General features: G+C 38.3%; 1 protein-coding gene across 3 annotated transcripts; it reads right to left on the bottom strand.

Annotated features, from left to right (window-relative positions):
* Positions 1-2,293: 2,293 nt before the first annotated feature.
* On the bottom strand, positions 2,294-18,375 carry lbr (lamin B receptor). Of its 3 annotated transcripts, none has more exons than XM_058614032.1 (14): positions 18,229-18,375; positions 14,142-14,316; positions 13,748-13,957; positions 13,098-13,181; positions 11,079-11,268; positions 10,418-10,632; positions 8,919-8,973; positions 7,796-7,990; positions 7,572-7,675; positions 6,761-6,886; positions 6,489-6,657; positions 6,196-6,276; positions 5,674-5,796; positions 2,294-4,615 (listed from the first exon to the last, which is right to left on the bottom strand). In XM_058614032.1, exons 2-14 carry the CDS (start codon positions 14,310-14,312, stop codon positions 4,455-4,457), a joined length of 1,884 nt encoding a protein of 627 aa, XP_058470015.1. In that variant the 5' UTR covers positions 14,313-14,316; positions 18,229-18,375; the 3' UTR covers positions 2,294-4,454. The 3 variants fall into 3 exon arrangements, with proteins under 3 accessions (XP_058470015.1, XP_058470013.1, XP_058470014.1); XM_058614030.1 differs by lacking the exon at positions 18,229-18,375 and adding an exon at positions 15,843-15,945; XM_058614031.1 differs by lacking the exon at positions 18,229-18,375 and adding an exon at positions 15,843-15,944 and having other exon boundaries at positions 10,418-10,614.
* Between the last annotated feature and the right edge of the window lie 656 nt (positions 18,376-19,031).

The raw sequence follows: 19,031 nt of genomic DNA, 5'->3' as shown, positions 1-19,031 counted from the left end.
ACTGTCCCATTTCACTGGCACATCCAGGGCGTGTGTGATGTATGACGGGGTTGCAGCAGCTTTGTCCTCCGACGTCTTCCTGTCATGCACTGTTTGTTAAAAGGTACTTGTGTGTTTTTAAAGGTTCACTTTGACACAAACACACAGAGAATCTTCATTAGGATCATTTGGAGCCTGTGAGTGGCTCTAGGTACTCGTTTTATTCTGGTAACAACAGATCACTCTAATAAACTCAAAAATAAAATTTACTGCCTTGTAAAAAAAGTCTTTGAAAAACTTTCTTTTTTTTTGCCAATTTTCTATTTGTATTATTGTACATGAACATCAAAGAACATCATACGGCATTTACACGATTCAATTATTCCAGTGGCCACTCCTGGAGCTATTAGGACATTGTCTCATAAATCTATAAAAAAGTGAAGTTTGAATATCTAAGGAAAAAGGTTGACAAACACAAACATAGCTTCAGTTTGTTAAAACCTAGATTAAGTTCATTCAAATTTAACTAAGTAAGCTGCCACAATATAAATTGGTCAATTTAGTTTAAGTGAAGTAATATTTAAAGTTTGTCAAGAGTGTGTAAGCAATTCTAATCCCAGGACCTGATCCTGAGTCAGAGTCAGTTACCCAAACACCATCGCTGCTGGTTTGTGTGTGTGTGTGTGTGTGTGTGTGTGTGTGTGTGTGTGTGTGTTCAATACTGCTGTGTAATCTAAGGATTGGTTAAATGCAGACGTCAAAACTAACTCTAATTCATTTACACGTCAACAGAAATCTATAAACACTAAATGACTGCTGGTGTTTGCTGAAGCTGTCACTATAAAACTATATTTATATCTGTGTTTTAAAGGTGTACAAATGTTAGATTCAAACTACTGAATCAAAAGAGTTCACACAGTGTTGATCAAGTCCACATAACCTGACATGCACATGGTGGCGCTGTGTTAATATCTGCATGTTATCTATGGAAACATAGTATTAATACTTTGATCTCTCACCATGAATATGTCCATTATTTATGATAAAACAAACAACATTTCACTCTTTCACACAATCAAACTACTATTTTTGCACTTACTGGTCAGATTAACCTGGGGGTGGAGTCCAAACTGCAGATTGTGGTGTTTGTTCAGCGAATGGGAGCAGGTGTGACCGTGAAAACACTTTCAATGAGCTAATTGAGGACAAATCCAAAGTTCTCCAGAGTTAAACTCAGACTCAAAGAAAATAAACACGAAAAGAAAAACGTTTAGAGCGCTAACAGAGAAATGAGAAAACAGGTAAAGTGACAAGAAACACAGGTGAACAATCAGGAACAGGTGTGCTTAATCAGGGGAGGAAAGAAAAAAAACACACACCAACAGGAAGTAAAGCTCAATATACACACAGAGCGGAAATGCTACAAAATAAAACAGGAAAATAAATACACAAAGAAATTTTATCCAAGAAATAAATAAATAAAACGGAAACAAAATCCCAAGGCATGAGAAACAACATAGTAACAGTGTTACTTTCAATGGTTCTCTGTAGTGCGGCACATTAACAAGGACAAAATGCTGACATCTCTTTCAACAGAAACACACATTAACCAGCTCTCATTTACTTTAACTAACAAGGTTATTCTCACTTTGGAGCGAAGAGAGGTAGATTTCCCTTTACACGTCACAGCCGAAGAGTTATTTAATGGAAAAGAGCTCCATCTTGTGGCAGCAGGAGCTCACTTCGATGTGGATTCACCTACAGCTGCTCTGTCATGGATTTTATAGCAGCACCATTTCAAAATAAGAAGTGTTTTTTGAGAACTTACTGTTTACTTCATATATATATAGATATATATATATATATATCTATATATATATATATAAAATAAATGTTTATTTTTTTAATATATATATAAAAAATAAATGTTTATTTATTTAGTTTATTTCTGTAGAAATCAGCAGCAGTTTCTTAGTTATTACTTCACACTAACTTGTAATAATGTGCTTAAAGTGAACTCTAATGCAAAACAACAGCAAACCAGTTTAATTTGCTGTTTATTTTTTTGATTAAAATGTGTTATAATTCTACCAGTGTTTTTAGGATAATTAACTTGATAACAGCATTTATTGTGTTGTAGTCATTGGATGATAAACCTGATCACATAAAAAGATCGCCACTGTGTGACAAGTGGTTTAAGAAAGAATAGAATGTAAGAAAAGATAATTAAATTAAACTATAAATTCCTCCATATAAGTGCTACTTCATGATTGATTGAATCACACAGAAATGAACAGAGTCCAGACATCGAGAGTAAAAAAAAAGGAAAAATACTGTAAATCTTTATTTGATGCTGCAACATTTGTACACATCAGCTTTTCCTACTGTCACAGATTTCACTGCTCTCCGTTCACTAACTGGCCAAATAAACTTAAGAATTTTTACCACCATCACATTTTTTTTCTTAAATCAACACAATCACCATCATGTGTGTTTGAGGGGGCGTCTGAAAGTACGGTCAATAATGAAGTTTACCACTTTTTTAAATACATGTTTTGAAGAATTGCCCATAAATGTGACAAATCTGGCTGTAAACATAACTACAGTGGTTGAAAAATCGATAATTAACTTAAAATTAAAACATTAAATACCTACGGAGAAATATTGCTACTTTGAATTCTTTGACTGCAAAAAAATAATATGATTAAAAAATAGATATTTACAAGGAATTCAGTCAGCACAGCATTAAAAACTCAACCTTAATATTATTGCTACTTGTGTTTTCACCTAAAGCTGCGCAGGTGGGAAAAAATAAACGCCTTTTCATTTGAGGGGTTTGCATATTCACAGGTTAGAATGTTAACAGTCGCTCTGCATGGCAACACAGTCAAGAAACATGGCGATGGTTAATTCATGTGTTTGAGGTGGGAAATAAAAAAAGACAACACTTCAAAATAAATGAGCAGAATAAAAAATACAGATGTTTCTTTGAAATTTCAAATCAGATGGGATTATCTGTGATGCCCAGTCTCAACGGATGCCAATGTTACTAACTTAAAAACACAACAAAGTCCAAGTCCTTTTCCCCTCTTCAGCAGTGACATCACACATTCACACACTGCCTCCTAGAGGACAGAGGAGGAAGAGCCACAGACCATAAACCTGAGGTAGCAAAACGCCCGATCTAAAAAACACTTTGGAACCGATTTTAAAAAAAAAAGAAAATAAAGTGAAACAAAAATGCCTTCATGCATTAGTGCATTTTCTTTTCTCGAGACTTCAGAAACATTATTTTTACAAATCGGAAGTCAAAACTACTAATGCATCAAAACTATACACAACGAAAGAAATCCTTAAGACGAAACCTTTTTCTCTAATGCAACGTTTGGTCTGAGTCCTGAGATGAAAAAAATCAAATAAAAAAAACACAATTCCTATTTCCAAACAATGACAGGAGGTAAAGATGGAGGACATGAAGCCACAAAAACTCCGCCTACTCCTGTGCGAGACAAAGTAAAAACATTGATTCTGAAGGTTAGTTTTTTCCTGATTCTGATAGGTTTGGTTTTCAGGTTTCACGTTTTGGATTTGTGTGTGAAAAACCTGAATGGAAACAAACTAAACGCCAACAGTATTAAATTATTACGTAGCGTTTTAATTTAAACAGATTTAACAAATAAAGCTTCTGCATCTGAAACAGCAGATGAGAGAGTGAGTGTGTGGACTGTCTCCTCTCTGTGAACTAACTCCCAATAATTAAACAGCAGAGGCTGCAAACACCCATAAATGTGCATTTCCTTTATAACATTTCCAAAAATAATTGCTGAATGAATGGGAACCAGATAATTGATACTGCAGCTCCACACACTAACCATCACTATACAGCTATAACAACTATAGTTTATAACAGTGGAAACATGTCGTCCATTTTAACACACAGTCATTGGATTAAATGTACAGGTTATTTTTTTTTTCCTTGAAAAAGTAGCATTTCAATCCCATCCTCGTCAATAAAAAGAAGCTGTAATATGATAGTAGGAGGGTATACGTACACGTTACTCATAACAGCGAAGATGATACTGCAATTTTGAATATGAGAGCAAAGCAAAAGTGGTGTGTTCCTGTGAAAACAGCAGTGTATGTACAAATATATACATCCTAACAAGACGTTTCTAGCAGAGGCGTTTTACTTTTCTTTTTTTTCTCCACATTTTGAGATTTTTGTTTACATTTTTTTTAAGTATTTACTACTTAAAAATAAAATTCTTCCAACAGTCCATAAAAACCAATGAGTCTTTGTTTTCTTCGACATAAAACTTCAATGTACTGTAGCTTCTTCAGTCCAGAAAGATTTTTTAAAATGCTTAAAATAAAAAAATAAAAAAAGTCAATTCAGTCAGTCAATATTTTTGATTTGAGAGCTTTTTTTCTCTTTTAAAAAAAGGCCTCAGCTTGAGTGTCCAGCGTCAGGTTCCTCAGTAGACGCGGGGAATGATCCGGTAGCGAACCGTCCGGCAGTACTCGTCCCACGCCGACCCGTACTTCCTCCTGCACTCGCTCATGTCGCGGGAGTCTCGGTGCACGAGCAGGATGATGAAGTAGATCATGTAGTACCACGGCAGGAGGTGGCTGAAGCCTGCAGACGGAAGAGGACAAAGACAAAGACAAAGACCATGAACCAGGCTGTACATTCATGTCTGATCCGTCTACAGCACTTTCACTGTGTTCAACTTGTTTGTCTATCCAAGGATGAGTGAGATTACAAATTATTTTATTATAGTCAGATACGATACATATCTTGATACGCTGCCAATAATCTGATACAACTACTGATAAATTCTCCCTCAGACACAAGGCAGAGGAGTTCATCATGATTTCATTCAATGCAACATTATAAGACAATGCAAAGGAATGGAGCCATGCACGCTCTTTCAGTTTCTATATGATGAACAATAAAAAAATAATGAACCTTTCATGATAGGATCTTTCATAACTGCTTACAAATGGACAAAAAAAATGTCAACCCCAAGCAGGATGACTCATAATAAGTCATAATAATTACAGTCATGACAATAATGTGTCTTTGGTGAGGGTTTAACAGCATCTATGATGTTGCATCGCTGCCACCTACTGGAGTTAGAAATCTCCTACACCATCAGGGCTCCAGACACACAATTATTTGTATATTCGATTGATCCGTTGTTATTTTCTTGATTAATCGATTAGTTGTTTGGTCCCAAAGAAAGAGAAAATCAGTGTTGATCAATGTTTCCCAAAACCCAAAACTCAGATGTTCTCAAATGTCTTGTTTTGTACACAAACCAAACGTTTGGATGATTTCTTCATTATATGCAGCAAAGAAACCAGAAAAGATTCACACTGTAAAATCAGAGATCTCGTTTTATTACTATTATTAATAATAATAATAATAATAATAATAATAATAATAATAATAATAATGGAACCAAAAAAAGTGTTGGTAATTAATTGTTACAGCCCTTCCTGCATCACTACATCAACTTCAATGGCTTTTTCTCTTCCTATCAATGTGTTTTACTCTCATTAAACTTTAATCATAATGTAATTATTGCATACATTAAGACAAAGTCATAAAATCATGTGCTGTATGACAATTATTCGTGACAGCCATGGTCTGAACCTGAGAAGTAATTCTCTTAAATAAAGTGAACTCACCGCAGGGCAGAGACCAGGCCAGAGCCATCATGAGGTCTCCCAGGTAGTTGGGGTGACGCACCACACCCCACCAGCCAGAGACCAGGAGACTCTTCCCTGTGGCTGTGGGGATCGTCCTCAGGTCTGCAGATGACAGAGACAAAATGTTAAAGTAAGAATGTTGCAATTAATCACACTCACAGTGCATTATGGGTTGTTTTTAGAAAGTTCAGAGTTTACAATGCTTAGTTTTACAGCTATTATTTTCTTTTTCTTCTCTTTTTCTTTGGTAAATGCCTCCTAATGCTAAATATAAATGGTCCAAATAAAACTGCCGCTTCTTTCCACGACAACTGACAAGTCTGTCAAATGCACATTCACTTTAGTCTCAGTCACTGGGATGGAATATTAAGTTCTCAAACATCAGCCGTTTGAATGACTGATTTTCCATTTGGGGCATAATAAATGAATAAATATGTGCACACAAAAGAACTCATCACATGACCAGGACATGATTAGCCCTACACTTGCAGGGCAACTTACGAGATAGTTTGGGGTCTGATGGGTTCCTCCTGAAGGCGTTCTTCTCAGAGTTGGATTTCCGGAAGATGTAGAAGCCGACGACTGGTGGAAAAGAAGAAAGGAAAAGGTTAGAAACAAAAACACAACACAACTGGACTGGTAGCTTTTATATATACTGTATATATAAAAAAATAACTGATGGAAGACAATGAGAAACATAAAAAGGTCATTAAACTGCTGTGTAAACCCAATAATAATTCAATTCTTGAATCCGACTGATGAGTAAATAATACTGATGCTTTTCTCCTACTCACGTTTGAGTATGACGATGACTGTTACCGCGGGGAGGCTCAGCGGGTTGGGATGGTGGACCAGGTAATAAGCCTGCAAGGTGTAAGTGAAGGGAACCCACACCAGATCACCAAAAGCCAACATGAAGCCAAAGCCGTCGTGCATCAGGTCCATGGTGGTCAGGATCGCCTCCTGAGGAAAACCACATACATACACAGATGTTTGGGTTTTATTTAGGTCTCTTTTTTTTAATCATTATTAATAAAGTGTGCGTCTTGTGCTCTGTGGAGTTTACCTCGTTCCAGAGACCGTCCGCCACGTAGAGCAGCTGGAAGAGGTTCACCAGGATCATGCTGTATGACGGAGCATCCAGACCGTGCCGCTTCATCTCAGCCAGTGCCATCGCAAAGTTGATCAAACACTGAACATCCAGAGAGACACGTAATCAAAGCTTTGGAATGTTTTCATATTTACTTTGATTTACCTGGAGTCACATGACTGCAGATGTTTTAACTGAATCACACTGCAATGTTTTACCTCTGAATCTTATGTGTACATTGTGATATTTTAATCATTCTTTTTACTTTGGATATAGTTCTAACAGTGGGGTGAAAGCTTTATTTTATTGATTATATTATGTGTTTTATTTCTGCCATTTTAAGTTTTTTTTTCTATGTTTTATAATTGTATGTAAAGCACATTAATACCTTATGGGTGTTGTAATAGGCTATACAGCTGGATGCATAGTAAACATTATTATATCTCATGTCTCTGTGACTTTGAACAAGGTTGCAAAAAATAATAAATAACTGTCAATGTGTTGCTCCCCATCTTGCCTGGTTAAATAAAGGTTATAGTAATGATAATAGTAGTAATAGTAATAATAATAATAATAATAATAATAATAATAATAATAATAATAATGTGTTTGTGGAGAGACAGGTGTACCCTTAAGTGCTATTCTGTTGACTTCAAGTGAAAATGTAAAGCTACTGTATAAGAGAATGACGAGAATGATTGGTGCTGTATACGACAGGCTCACTTCAAACATGTCCTCAAAGAGCAAAGAACAGCTACATTTCTAAAAATCATTCAGTTGTTCTCACCCAGCCTATCAGTCCAGGACGCATCTCACAGAAGAATTTCAGATCAAAGTTTTTGACACGAGGATTGAGCTCATGTCCTTTGAAAAAGTCATAAACCACATTGCCTGAAGGAAAACAGAAGGAGAACAAAGACATCAGGCTACTACAAAACACATGAACCAAAAATGGAGTCACAACAGTATACAGTCGTAATCAAGACCGTAACTGGAGGTCGTTCTGCTCACCTGAGCTTCCTCCCAGTGCTAGCTGCTCCGAGGCGGCATAGCGGGAACGGACATACAGGTAGATGCTGAGCAGGACGGAGATGAGGAAGGAGGCCACAGCGAGCTGCAGGAAATGACTGTGGATGTAGGTGAGGTCAAAGCCCAGGTAGACTGCTGCTGCCACTGCTGCAGCGCTCATTACGATGGCAAAGAAACCTGTGAAGACACACAGCAGTTTAGACACCGAGACAAAGAACTGCGCAGAACAGCTTTCAAATCACAACAGAGACAACATGGACACGTACTTATCACTTTGTTAGGTACACTTAACAAATACCATCTTACATTACCGCTGTCATAACTCCTACATTCATTTTTGCTTTAAATGTTTTGGAAAGGTTTTTGATTCAACTGTATAAAATTACAACGCCAATTGGGATTATAATATAGTGATGTAATCCATGTCCTGTCAAACTGGCCTATCAAGGATATTTAAAGTAAATATTTTGTTAAAAGGTCTGATAAAAAAAAAAAACTCATGTGCCCAGCTAGTGCTTCTCCAGCACTTTATTTTCTTTTTAGATGCGCCTTACTGTGACATTTATAATTAAGGACTACAATACTCAATATCCACAAGGATTACCTTCAATGGTTTCATTTTTATGTGGATTTCTTACGAAGTTTTATATAATGCAAAATAAAGTAATGACATTGGGGGCTTTATAATAAATAAATGAGAACTAAACTTGTACAAAACTGACTAAACTGGATTAAACAAAACAATTGTTGACAAGCAACTAATATGATAAACGGATTTAGCTATAATGAAAATAACTGCTTCTTATTTAGTCCTCCCTCTGTAATATAAATGGTTGGACGATATAACATGACAACCTTTAAATATACAATAAAATGCATCTCGAACACAACCAGTTAAATCAACAACCCTCTTTTAGAAAGTTCTTGAAGATTAATCACAGAACTGCATTTGTTTTTTAAGCTGTAACTAAGATATTGCCAACTAAATACTGTAATGGCTCCTTATTGAGCACAAAGTTGCCCTCAGTGTGTATTGATCAGTTAAGAGTAATAAATGAGCGAGGATCAAGTGTTACAGTTACAGTATTGATTCACGCGGCCTCACCATTGGTTCTGTACTTCAGTCTCTCACCAGACCTCAGTGGCATGCCCTCGCTCAGCTGCAGACAAACAGGAGAGGAGAAAAATAATGAGATTAACACCTGACAAAGTGCATCATCGTCATCATGTGAGTGTCACTTATTCACAAGTGTGCTAATGGATATGGATTTACTAGATACTGGTCTTTCAGCTAACGGTCATGCGTAAATGCCACTGACCAACAGGATCCACCCTACGTGGGCAGATGGGAGTGATGCTGGGGTCAGACTACATGATGTGTAGTAAGCATTGGTCAATGCCACTGATGTGACTGAACACGTGCTCCTGCCAGATCTGTCTTTGATTGTCATTCACGACGATCAAAAACTATCTTCGATTTTCAGGGCAGATGGATCCCGACACCCTTCGTCTGAAGGACTGTGCTATAAACACGCATATAATGAGTAGTCTGACCTCGGCGTTACGCTGCTTTAATTACACCCTTGAACATTTGGAGACACTAGCTGCAGGAGCTGTCTGTGTGGACAGAAACTGAACTGGACATTAAGTTTGTGTGCCGGTGTGAACGGAGCTCGTCATTGTCAGGAATAAGTGAGCGCGCTGACAGCGTGTTAGCTCGACACAACCCTCGTCTTCAGTGATTTTTTCAAGGTTTGTTTTTCCCCAATTCCACAGTAACATTATTAATGCAAACCTATAACAAAAAGAAATACCCCGTATTGTTTGAGGTGACAAATGTTCTCTTCATTGTAGTCTTAAAGATTCTTCATTTAATGCTTTAATTGTGCTCAACTTTGACTATTGTAAGCATTTAGCACCCATTGTTTGATCTACTACAAAGTAAAACGAACAATAATCCTAATATATATATATATATATATATATATATATATATATATATATATAATAATAATGGTTCTACACATTTAAGGTGATTTTAAGTCCCTTTCTGTCTATTCCACAACATTATTCCTCTCTCCTACAGTGCCCATTACAATTACATACACATGGCCGATTATGCAAATTAGGAAATTAGCAAATTAGGACAGTCAATGGCTACTTTCTTGACTGGGCCGGCAAAAATAGAACACAGGCATTCAGTGGAATCCCCAGGTTAAACATGCAGCGTGATCAAAGACATATACAAGGCCAAAGATACTTTTTTAAGTGCAAGTTCAAGTCAATGAGTAATCACTTGAAATAATCGTGATTCCAATTATGACCCAAATAATCATGATTATTATTTCCCCCATAATCGAGCAGCCCTATGGTGACCTTATGACAGAAAGGAGAAGAGCTCATTTGTTATTAAAAAAATAATCAAGTGTGTGAGAAACAAATCGACAAGGATGGAAAATTAACAGTATAAACAATACTCATCACATCGTTTCAGACAACATGTGGAAGCCTAAGAACAGTCAAGTAATTAGGACTAAAATACAAGAATATGATGGTGTTGATGCAGGACACTTGTTTGTACAGTGGACAACTCTTCTCACTCACCTTTCCAACAGGCAGGATGTAGAGCAGGACCTGGAAGAGGATCCAGAGGATGACAAAGCCAAAGGCCTGGGTATCCCAGAAAGCTTCAAGAGGAGGCAGAGGCGGGGGGAAGTTGGTGAGGCTGGGGTCCTCAAGGTTCACTTGGAGCGCCAGAAAGAGAACCCAGGCTGGCAGAAAGAGCAGCCAGAAGTATGCTCCTGAAGAAGAAAAAAACCCTGTCATGAATTATAATGCCATCAATTCAGGCTCATTTTTAATCACACAACATCCATAGTACATTTTTGTTTTTCCAAAATTGAATAAGTAGTCTAGGGTAAAGTATCTTTTTAAACAAAAACAGGTAAGTCTGAATGTAGTCACACAGCTGAGCCTTGTGTCATCAGCCTTACATCATTACTTCTTTAAGTATTTCCAAAGGCTGATTCTAAAAACAGAAGGACCAATAATCACGATAACACCACTGGTTTGTCCAGTTCACTCAGTAATTGAATGAAGAAATTAAAACACATAAATTGAATAATAAACAGTGCGTAATCTAATTTTAGTACAGTACTACTGGACGAGTACAAACTACAATGGTTAACTGTCTGATAGCAAATTGAACTTTGGAAGACTTGGCTTTGTGCCCCAGTATATTAGCTACATGTGACCAGAAACTCACCTATTTTACCTCCAAAGTCCAGTGCGGTGGAGCGAGCAGCAGCAGAAGGTGCAGCCACCTGGGCGGGCTCCTTCTCCAGCTGCTCGGCTGTCACTGCAGATGGTTTGGCTCCGCTATCGTCCTTCCTGCGGCGCAGATTGTAACGACCCTGGATCTTCTCAGCATCTGCCTCCACCTTTTCCTCAGATTTCTGGAGACATGTTTGGGACGATTTTTTTAAATGATGAAAAACACAGATTAAACTCTTTTGGTCTTTGGATATGTTTATCACATCTTTTCAGTCTTAAGGCCAATTCATATTTGCCACGCCCGTGAGCCTGCTATGGTCTGTGTGTATGTTATCATCTATCCCAGAGGTCACTAACAGGCGGACCGTGGTCCGAGTCTGGACCCAGACGGCGTCCTATACGGACCTGGACCTACAGTGAATAAATTATTTAAGTATTTTTAATGTTGACGGGGTGCTTCTATTTTGACCAGCGCAGCTTCTCCAGACTTTACGGTACTGGTTTAGCGAATCAGGAAATCAACTGACCAATTGCATTCGAGTTAAGCCATCTCATGTGATGCCACTAAAAGCCAATCAAATCTGAGCGTTATAGCAAGAGAAGATGGAGAGAAAGTAGGGGAGTGGGGTAGGGGGAAAGAAAGAGAAACTAAAATTGTTCAGTGTTAAGATCTGTTAAAAATTAGCTGAGACTGTTAAAACGAAAGAAAAGTGAAACTCCAGCTGCTTCTATACTTTATTTTTCAAAACTTAAGTAATTATTTTTATTTATTTGAAGATTATTATTATATTTATTTTATTTGTATATGCAGCCCTTCTTTCCCTTTCAGAGAGAGAAGAAAATAATACATATGTTCAGTGTTACATATTTATATAATTGTATAAAAAATTTTGAATTGTTCTTTCTATATTTGATCCGACAGTCAGTTGTTGATTACATGCAGACTACTAGGCTACGTCAGTACATATCCCACTACTAAATAATAACGCAAGTTAGACATCATGATGTTCCGGACCTTTGCTTGAGGACATTTTCTCTAAGTGGACCTAATAGAATTTTAGTTGAATATCCCTGATCTATCCTATGCAGTCGTCCATGTCCGTCTCAAACCTTTTGTGGCTATAAGAGTCAACAGCACATGCTATAGGACAGTACACTGGAATGTGGGATCAGATATGAACACTTGGAACACTAGACCATTGCAGACCCACATTTCAGTATGAATGGCATTGTGCCTGTGTTTGTAAGAGTGGAATGCATAAGCAACTCTATGCAGAGGTGGGTGAAACACGGGCAGTATGGAGAGGCCTTTACTCTGTTTTAAGTCCACAAAAGTATGTAAGTGGAAGAAAATTGTTAAATATGAGCTGGTATTGGCTGCAGCTTGGCCCATAACCTTCAAGTGGAAGCTGAAGTTGCGTTGGATAGATGGATATATTATTTGAAACTGGTGTTGAACAATAACACAAAAGCTACAAGGCACATTTCTTGACATACTAAACATTTATTGATTTTATGTAAAATCTCAAACCAACTTAACCATTGCCTTCCTTATAAACTCACAGCTCTCGGGATGTGAATTAGTGAAACCTTTGCTAACCGGTTGTCTCGCAAATTCCAAAAGCAAGGAGAGTAAAGAGGCAGCACATGTTTGCACAGCATGTGACTGACCGACTAAAGCATGATCTTGTGAGGGGAGCCTCGCTCTGCTGGAAAACACACGCACAAACACAAACGGAGCCCCCCACATGTACACATCATGACATTCCATTAGCTCCAACCTGCTTCTAAGCCCATTATCCCTGGAACGTGCATTTTGTGTACAAGTTTGGATACGCCCCCACTTCTTTGTAAAACTCATGAGAAATATAACCCTCAATTTCACACATTGACCATCCATCAACACATGTTAGGTTTAGAGTTTGGTGTTTGGTTTGTATTTAATGAGTTCATCCGTGGTAGCAAAAACGTTTTCCACATAAATTAACATTTTTAAGAAGTCACAACTCACCTCATTCACTTTGACAGGTGTGTTATTCTCCTCTTTCGTCTCATGTTTATTGTTGCTATTGTTCTCTGCTGCTTTTGTCTCTTTCTGCACATCAAACAATGAAGGGAGAGTGATGGAGACGGAGACAAAAAGGGAGGAAAAAAACACAATGTGAGGACCCAACACAGGAACTGGGACTCTGTTATGCTACAAATCTAAACCCAGAAAAACACATTTTCCCACTGATGATATGATGGAAATCAGGGTCATGCCAAGATATTTTATATCTTTTTAAAACCTTTTCATTGCACATATTTAATGTATTGTACCTGACCAAGAAACACTATATGAATTCTCATCTTCAGTTGCAGTTCCATTTGTTTTATCAAGCCATAGTGTATACCACTATTTCAGTAACTGCACCTCATCTTTTAATATTTGTTACACAACTCTCTCTGGCTCTGTAGATGTGCAGCATAACGAATTCTTCTTCTGGAGACACTATCTGAAAAATATCTCCTTACATTTATTTAACAATATTGCAAATGAAGACATTTCATTGGTATGATAAATTCATGTTAGTCTAGAACAACTATTCAAAAAAAATGCAGTGAAATCAGCTATTCTAGCATCTCCAGTGCTATGATAAGAGAGTACAGAGAGGTAATTACCAGGGGGGTCACTCTGACTTCCAACGTGTCCTTCAGCTTTGGTTCCCGACTAGTGGACAGGACGCTGTCCGTTATCGCTGCGGTAGCAACTGCCGCCGCTGTACGAGAGGATGAGCGCCGCGTTGTCCTGGCTGGGGAGCGTGACCGGCTGCGGCGTCGGCCCGGTGACCTAGAGCGAGAGCGTGGACGTGTCTGGAAACCAGTAACACTCTAGAAAGATAAACACAACAGAATCAGCTAAATGAGAGAGAGCAATGACTTCATACTACACAGTATTATAAACATGTGCACCATCTCACTATCTTTTGGCCTTTACATTGAAAGGATTGAAAACACTTTTCACGTTTTTTTTAAATGAGGACTTTATTGTGCATCAATGCGACACTGGTCCTACCTTGATGTCTTGCTCTTTGAGCTCCAGCTCAGTACCATCCTTGTAGATGACGGTGTAGAGCTGACTGATGGCGTCAAAGCTTAGGACCTTGACCTCATAATACAGACTGCTGCCGGGCCAGCGGCCCATCACCTTGTCCCCTCTCTGATACTTCACAGTCGGCATCCTCATTGACCTGAGTAAGAGTGAAACACAAGAGATTAAGCACAGGACAAAGTTGAAAGAGATAAGAAATGGAGGTATGAAATAAAGGAGGGAAGAGATAAGACAGTGGACCGACTTATAGGGCAAGGCAGAAACAGGATTAAGGAGAAAGATGATTTCTTTTCCACAGGCAACGAATGAGACCTGTTCAACAATGAGTAAAAGCAGATGCCATCATAATCATGACAAAAACTGATCAGCAATGAGAGATAAGACATGACACATGGCTACAGCAACAGTCATGACCAAACACCAGGGGGAATAAGAGATACAAGTGCCAAAATATCAGTTTAGGGAATAAATGATGTGCTGCTGATCCATCAAGGTGTTTCTACCTCTTCAAATAACTTTACACACATCCAAACTGTGAGCAAATTATCTACAGAAAAGTGCCACATACCTTTCAGGTCAGCCTTAAATTAGACATTTAAAAAATTGTGAATTTGAATAATTCAATTATCACACCACCTTCATCTTTTCTGTTTCGGATCAGGTTTAAAAACCACATGCGTTACCTGATCACAGTAGACGACACAAAACTTGGCAAAATCCTGGTACCATACACCACTGGAAACAATGAGGTGGGCCAGGCAAGGTCAGCATTATGGAACATTAGTGACCAGGGAGGCTCTGTGTCTAGAAAACCACCACACTACTGCAGAACTGCTGACAGGTCTGTCCCTGCTAGGTTTAGCCAAAGCTGTCTGCTTAAAAGAGTCGTGCAATTCAAGTAACAGCCAAATGGGCAAAGAGTTTTGAACCAGATACTCCAAAAAGGACAGCAGATTTCATTGTGGTTGTGACCGTTCCAAATGCAGCAACTAGTTTGAGGATCGCTATAAAATTTGTCAGAACTAAGAATTCATAGAGAGTATAATTGACTTCAAAGCTGCAAAAACCAACACAAAGAATGTCCAGCAGAAATAAATAGAAAATCAAGTGCAACTTTTGCGCAGGCTCGTTCATAAAATATATTATATATATATTATTATATATCTATATTTACCCTGAAAACAAGGGAAGACAGAAAAACAGAACACTGACTCAAATATCAGTACAACAGGTTTTGGATAAAACAAGGCAAAAGTTAGCCACACACCAAAAATACAGCCTCCTAGTGAACACAGGGCTATGCTTCAGTGAGAGAAACTCAACTACTTTGAGTTTGTAAGTTTACATGTCAGACAAGAAGAAATTATATACAACTTGAGGATACGACTTTACCAAATAATAAACCACTCTGATGTACAATTTAATCTAATGTTAACAATAACCCCTTCTAAGTCTTGGCAAACATGAAATTAAATCCACTGATTCGTAGCAAAAGGAGTAAATTGAGAAATTAGCTCAGCATATATACGACAAACAGAGGAAGGAGGAGTCAAACACGTGCAGTCACCCCCTACTCTAATTGTAACTAATAAAAAAATATAATGAATAACTTAATAAATCAGAGCTCAAACACATCTGTGAGAAAACCAGCTCAATCAGACACACCCAGAGTTAGTCCCTGTGCTGCTCTCCTGGCCCATTTGCAGAGTTCCATATGGGACGTCAAAGTCAGGGATGAATCAAGACTGATGAGAGTTTCCCATCAGATCTTTCAGGCTGAACTGATGACAGGATCTGGCTCCAACGAGGGTGGAGCTTTACACAGAGGTCAGGCCGACACAATCCCCCCCACTGAAAACTGCTATTTAGCTCCACCGGGAATGCAGCCCCGTTGGAATGTAACATGTGAATCGAGTTGTAAAGTCCCACCAAAGAGACGACAGCCTGTTATGTTCACAAGGCAGTACCATAACATCTAACTTCCACAGTGGTGGGATAATCTGTGGGACACGATGTAGCAAAAACACCCAGGTTTGTGCAGCTATTCATGTTGTGACAGCGCTGACTTCTATTCATTTTGACCATATCAATTTGCTTCACCATAACCAGTTATAACTACAATTCACATCTTCACCCTAACTTCAACCTTATACCAAAAAACATCCTGTAGACAAACACAAAGTGCCTGTCATTGATGACAAATAAGATCCATCTTCTATTGTTCTAGTAGGGCAGCAACAATTAATATATTATTTAAAAGCTTTGGTTTATGGAAAACACAAGACTGAATGAATGTTTGCTGATATTTTATGGACCAAAGAAGTAAATAATTTGTGGAGAAAATCATCAACAGCCCAAATATATACATATGGAGTCTTAATTTGATTAATAATGAATATGGTTTATTTACAGTTACAAAATGTTGTACAATATTTATAACAACAAAAACGATATATAACAAATAGCAACATAGATGGAATAAGCATGATAAAAGTGAATTTTCAAGAATCCTCAGGACCTTCCCACAGTGAGGACGCATATGTCACTTTTTGTTTCAGCCACGATCTGACAACAACAATTAAGAGGGCATGCAAAGAAGTTCTAGTAAATAACTTGGAACAAAGCCCCAAATATCAGCAATAAAATACTAAACTCGATCCTAAAAGCATCAGGTAACTAGTGCTAAGTAGGCAGAATGGGAGAGATGTGTTCTAATTATATGCTGCTGGTCCAAATAGAGATATACACAATGTAATATACGCTTAAAATAGCCACATACACAGTATTATTCAGTATTGTTTGTAAGTGTAAAGTCTAAGTTGGTAACTGCATCCCATGCAGACAAATTAGATGTCTATTGTGGTTCTCCCTGGTGAGATATCTACCATTCATAAAAAACAGCCACACAAAATCTAAGGAAAATGTCGTTTAATGACGCTGTGAGACGTTTGTTTCACCAACCAACCACTTATTCCTCGTCCTAAACACGATAAAAATCGAAAACCGCAAATAGTGCTCGAAAAACACTCGTGTTGGAGAGTTACTCTCAATGTTTGTGCCAGAGAATTTCTCAATGACAGGGTCCGGTTTGCCTCATTGTGGCGCGCTGAACGGTAACGGGCTCACTACTGCCCCCCAGAGACCGGAGGCTCACTTGTACGTGACGGTTAGAATCCCGCAGTTATCTCCGGCGTGTTCACCTCGAATTCCACACGGGGCAGTAAACACAGCCGTCGCCAAGTGAATGAGAAAACGAGAAAACGAAAATGATGTAATGTTTTGACAGATTATTTAAAAGGCATTTGAAGTTTCTCCAAAGTAAAAACACGAATAATTAGTCCATTTTGCAAAATGACGTCAGGTTAACTCCCCTGCCCCTGATGCACAGCTGCTTCAGCTTTAACGATTTACTCTAATGCCTATAAAAGTTCAAATATTCTAATACTAGACACATGGACGCGCCTTTAATTCCTTAGGCGCTATTTTCTCGACGCTACAACTCAATTCTGATAACAATGAACTGTTTCTTTAAAATAAATGAGGATAACGCTTGTGTTGTTAACTCCGAGGAGGGAAAACGTCATGCATTCAAACATTTGTAGGGAAGAAAACAGACGCGTCCGCTGAGACTCGACTCACCACCACGAACTAATAAATTGAGTTAATTGAGTTTCATGGCTGTTTAATATATGACGCACGAGTGTGTAAATGTTGGCCTTTCAATGTATTGCACACTTTCACTAAGCAGGTGCCGTTGTCTTTCTGACCACGTATGGCTTGCGTGTTGTTTTACTGCATGACTGCAAACGCAGCATTCACGTCGCAGTACTTGTAAAACAATATCCAGCCTTTCTACAAAACCTATGCGCTACTGCGGGGAAATGTTACCCAGCAAACACGTTTACGTCCCAGGAACTAGCCGGAGTCTGCGGCAGTGCTCCACAGCTAGCTGGAGTTAGCTTCAGCTAAGCACTACTTTCCTAACAAAGAGAAGCATAAAGCGATTTGCTAACGTGCGTCACACAAGCAGCCGCGACACGGAAGCACTTACCTGAGTGTTGTGTAAATAATTCCAGTGAAAAGTGATCAAATATTCCTCCGAAAACGCAGAGTATATGAATATATCTTTATATTTTGTTATAACTGTGTCCGCTAACGTTTGACGTAAAGCTCCTTCTCCCTCCCTTTCTGGGCAAAACCCACCAGTGACCAGGAAGGCGCGAAGGCCGCTGATTGGTTGGCTGAGCGTTCATTTCAAACCGTTATGTGATTTGATTGGCTGCGGGCGGATTTTAACTCAACACTGATTGGCTGTAAGGGAGTCACGACTACTTTGTTTACCGGTGTCAAATTACCGCCAGACAAAATGGTAGAAGTGACAGAAACCACAATGCCACACAAAATAAACATTGGCGTGCTTCATAATTCACCTAATCCCATAAACTATCTTCAGTAGAATTGTGGACATTGAAGAACCAAACAAGAATCACCAAAGTGGGATTTTGCAGCAAAGTAACACTAAAAACCTGCTGATTTTAAAGTGACATTTGCCCAATTTAAATTGTTTTTGTCCACTGTAACATATTATTTTCAAGGCAGGAGTGTGTAATTTTTTTTAATGAGCGCTTAAATTGACATAGAGCCCAGAAAGGAGGTAATTACATGTTTGTGTGAAGGCTGTCATCATGCTCCCTTTATGGGGCCCTGAGCTGAATTTTAATTTTGACCTCCCACCACCTTGATACAAATGTAAAACATATAAATGACACTCAATATAGTTGTTTTATGCACAATATTTATTTGAATGAAAATACAACAAAACAATATGTTTGCAGACTATTCACGGATATGCAC

Source organism: Solea solea, chromosome 17 (genome assembly GCF_958295425.1).
Source record: "Solea solea chromosome 17, fSolSol10.1, whole genome shotgun sequence".
Classification (NCBI taxonomy): domain Eukaryota; kingdom Metazoa; phylum Chordata; class Actinopteri; order Pleuronectiformes; family Soleidae; genus Solea; species Solea solea.
Note: the sequence above shows the minus strand (reverse complement) of the source record. Positions and strands in the feature narration are given on the sequence as shown.

Excerpts from the sequence above, each read along its gene's own strand:
- lbr (XM_058614030.1), bottom strand. The coding sequence starts at position 15,877 with ATGGGCCAGGAGAGCAGCACAGGGACTAACTCTGG. Across the intron at positions 13,958-14,141 it reads TCAAAGAGCAAGACATCAAG|AGTGTTACTGGTTTCCAGAC; the intron begins GTAGGACCAGTG and ends TTATCTTTCTAG. Across the intron at positions 13,182-13,747 it reads AAGTCAGAGTGACCCCCCTG|AAAGAGACAAAAGCAGCAGA; the intron begins GTAATTACCTCT and ends TTTGATGTGCAG.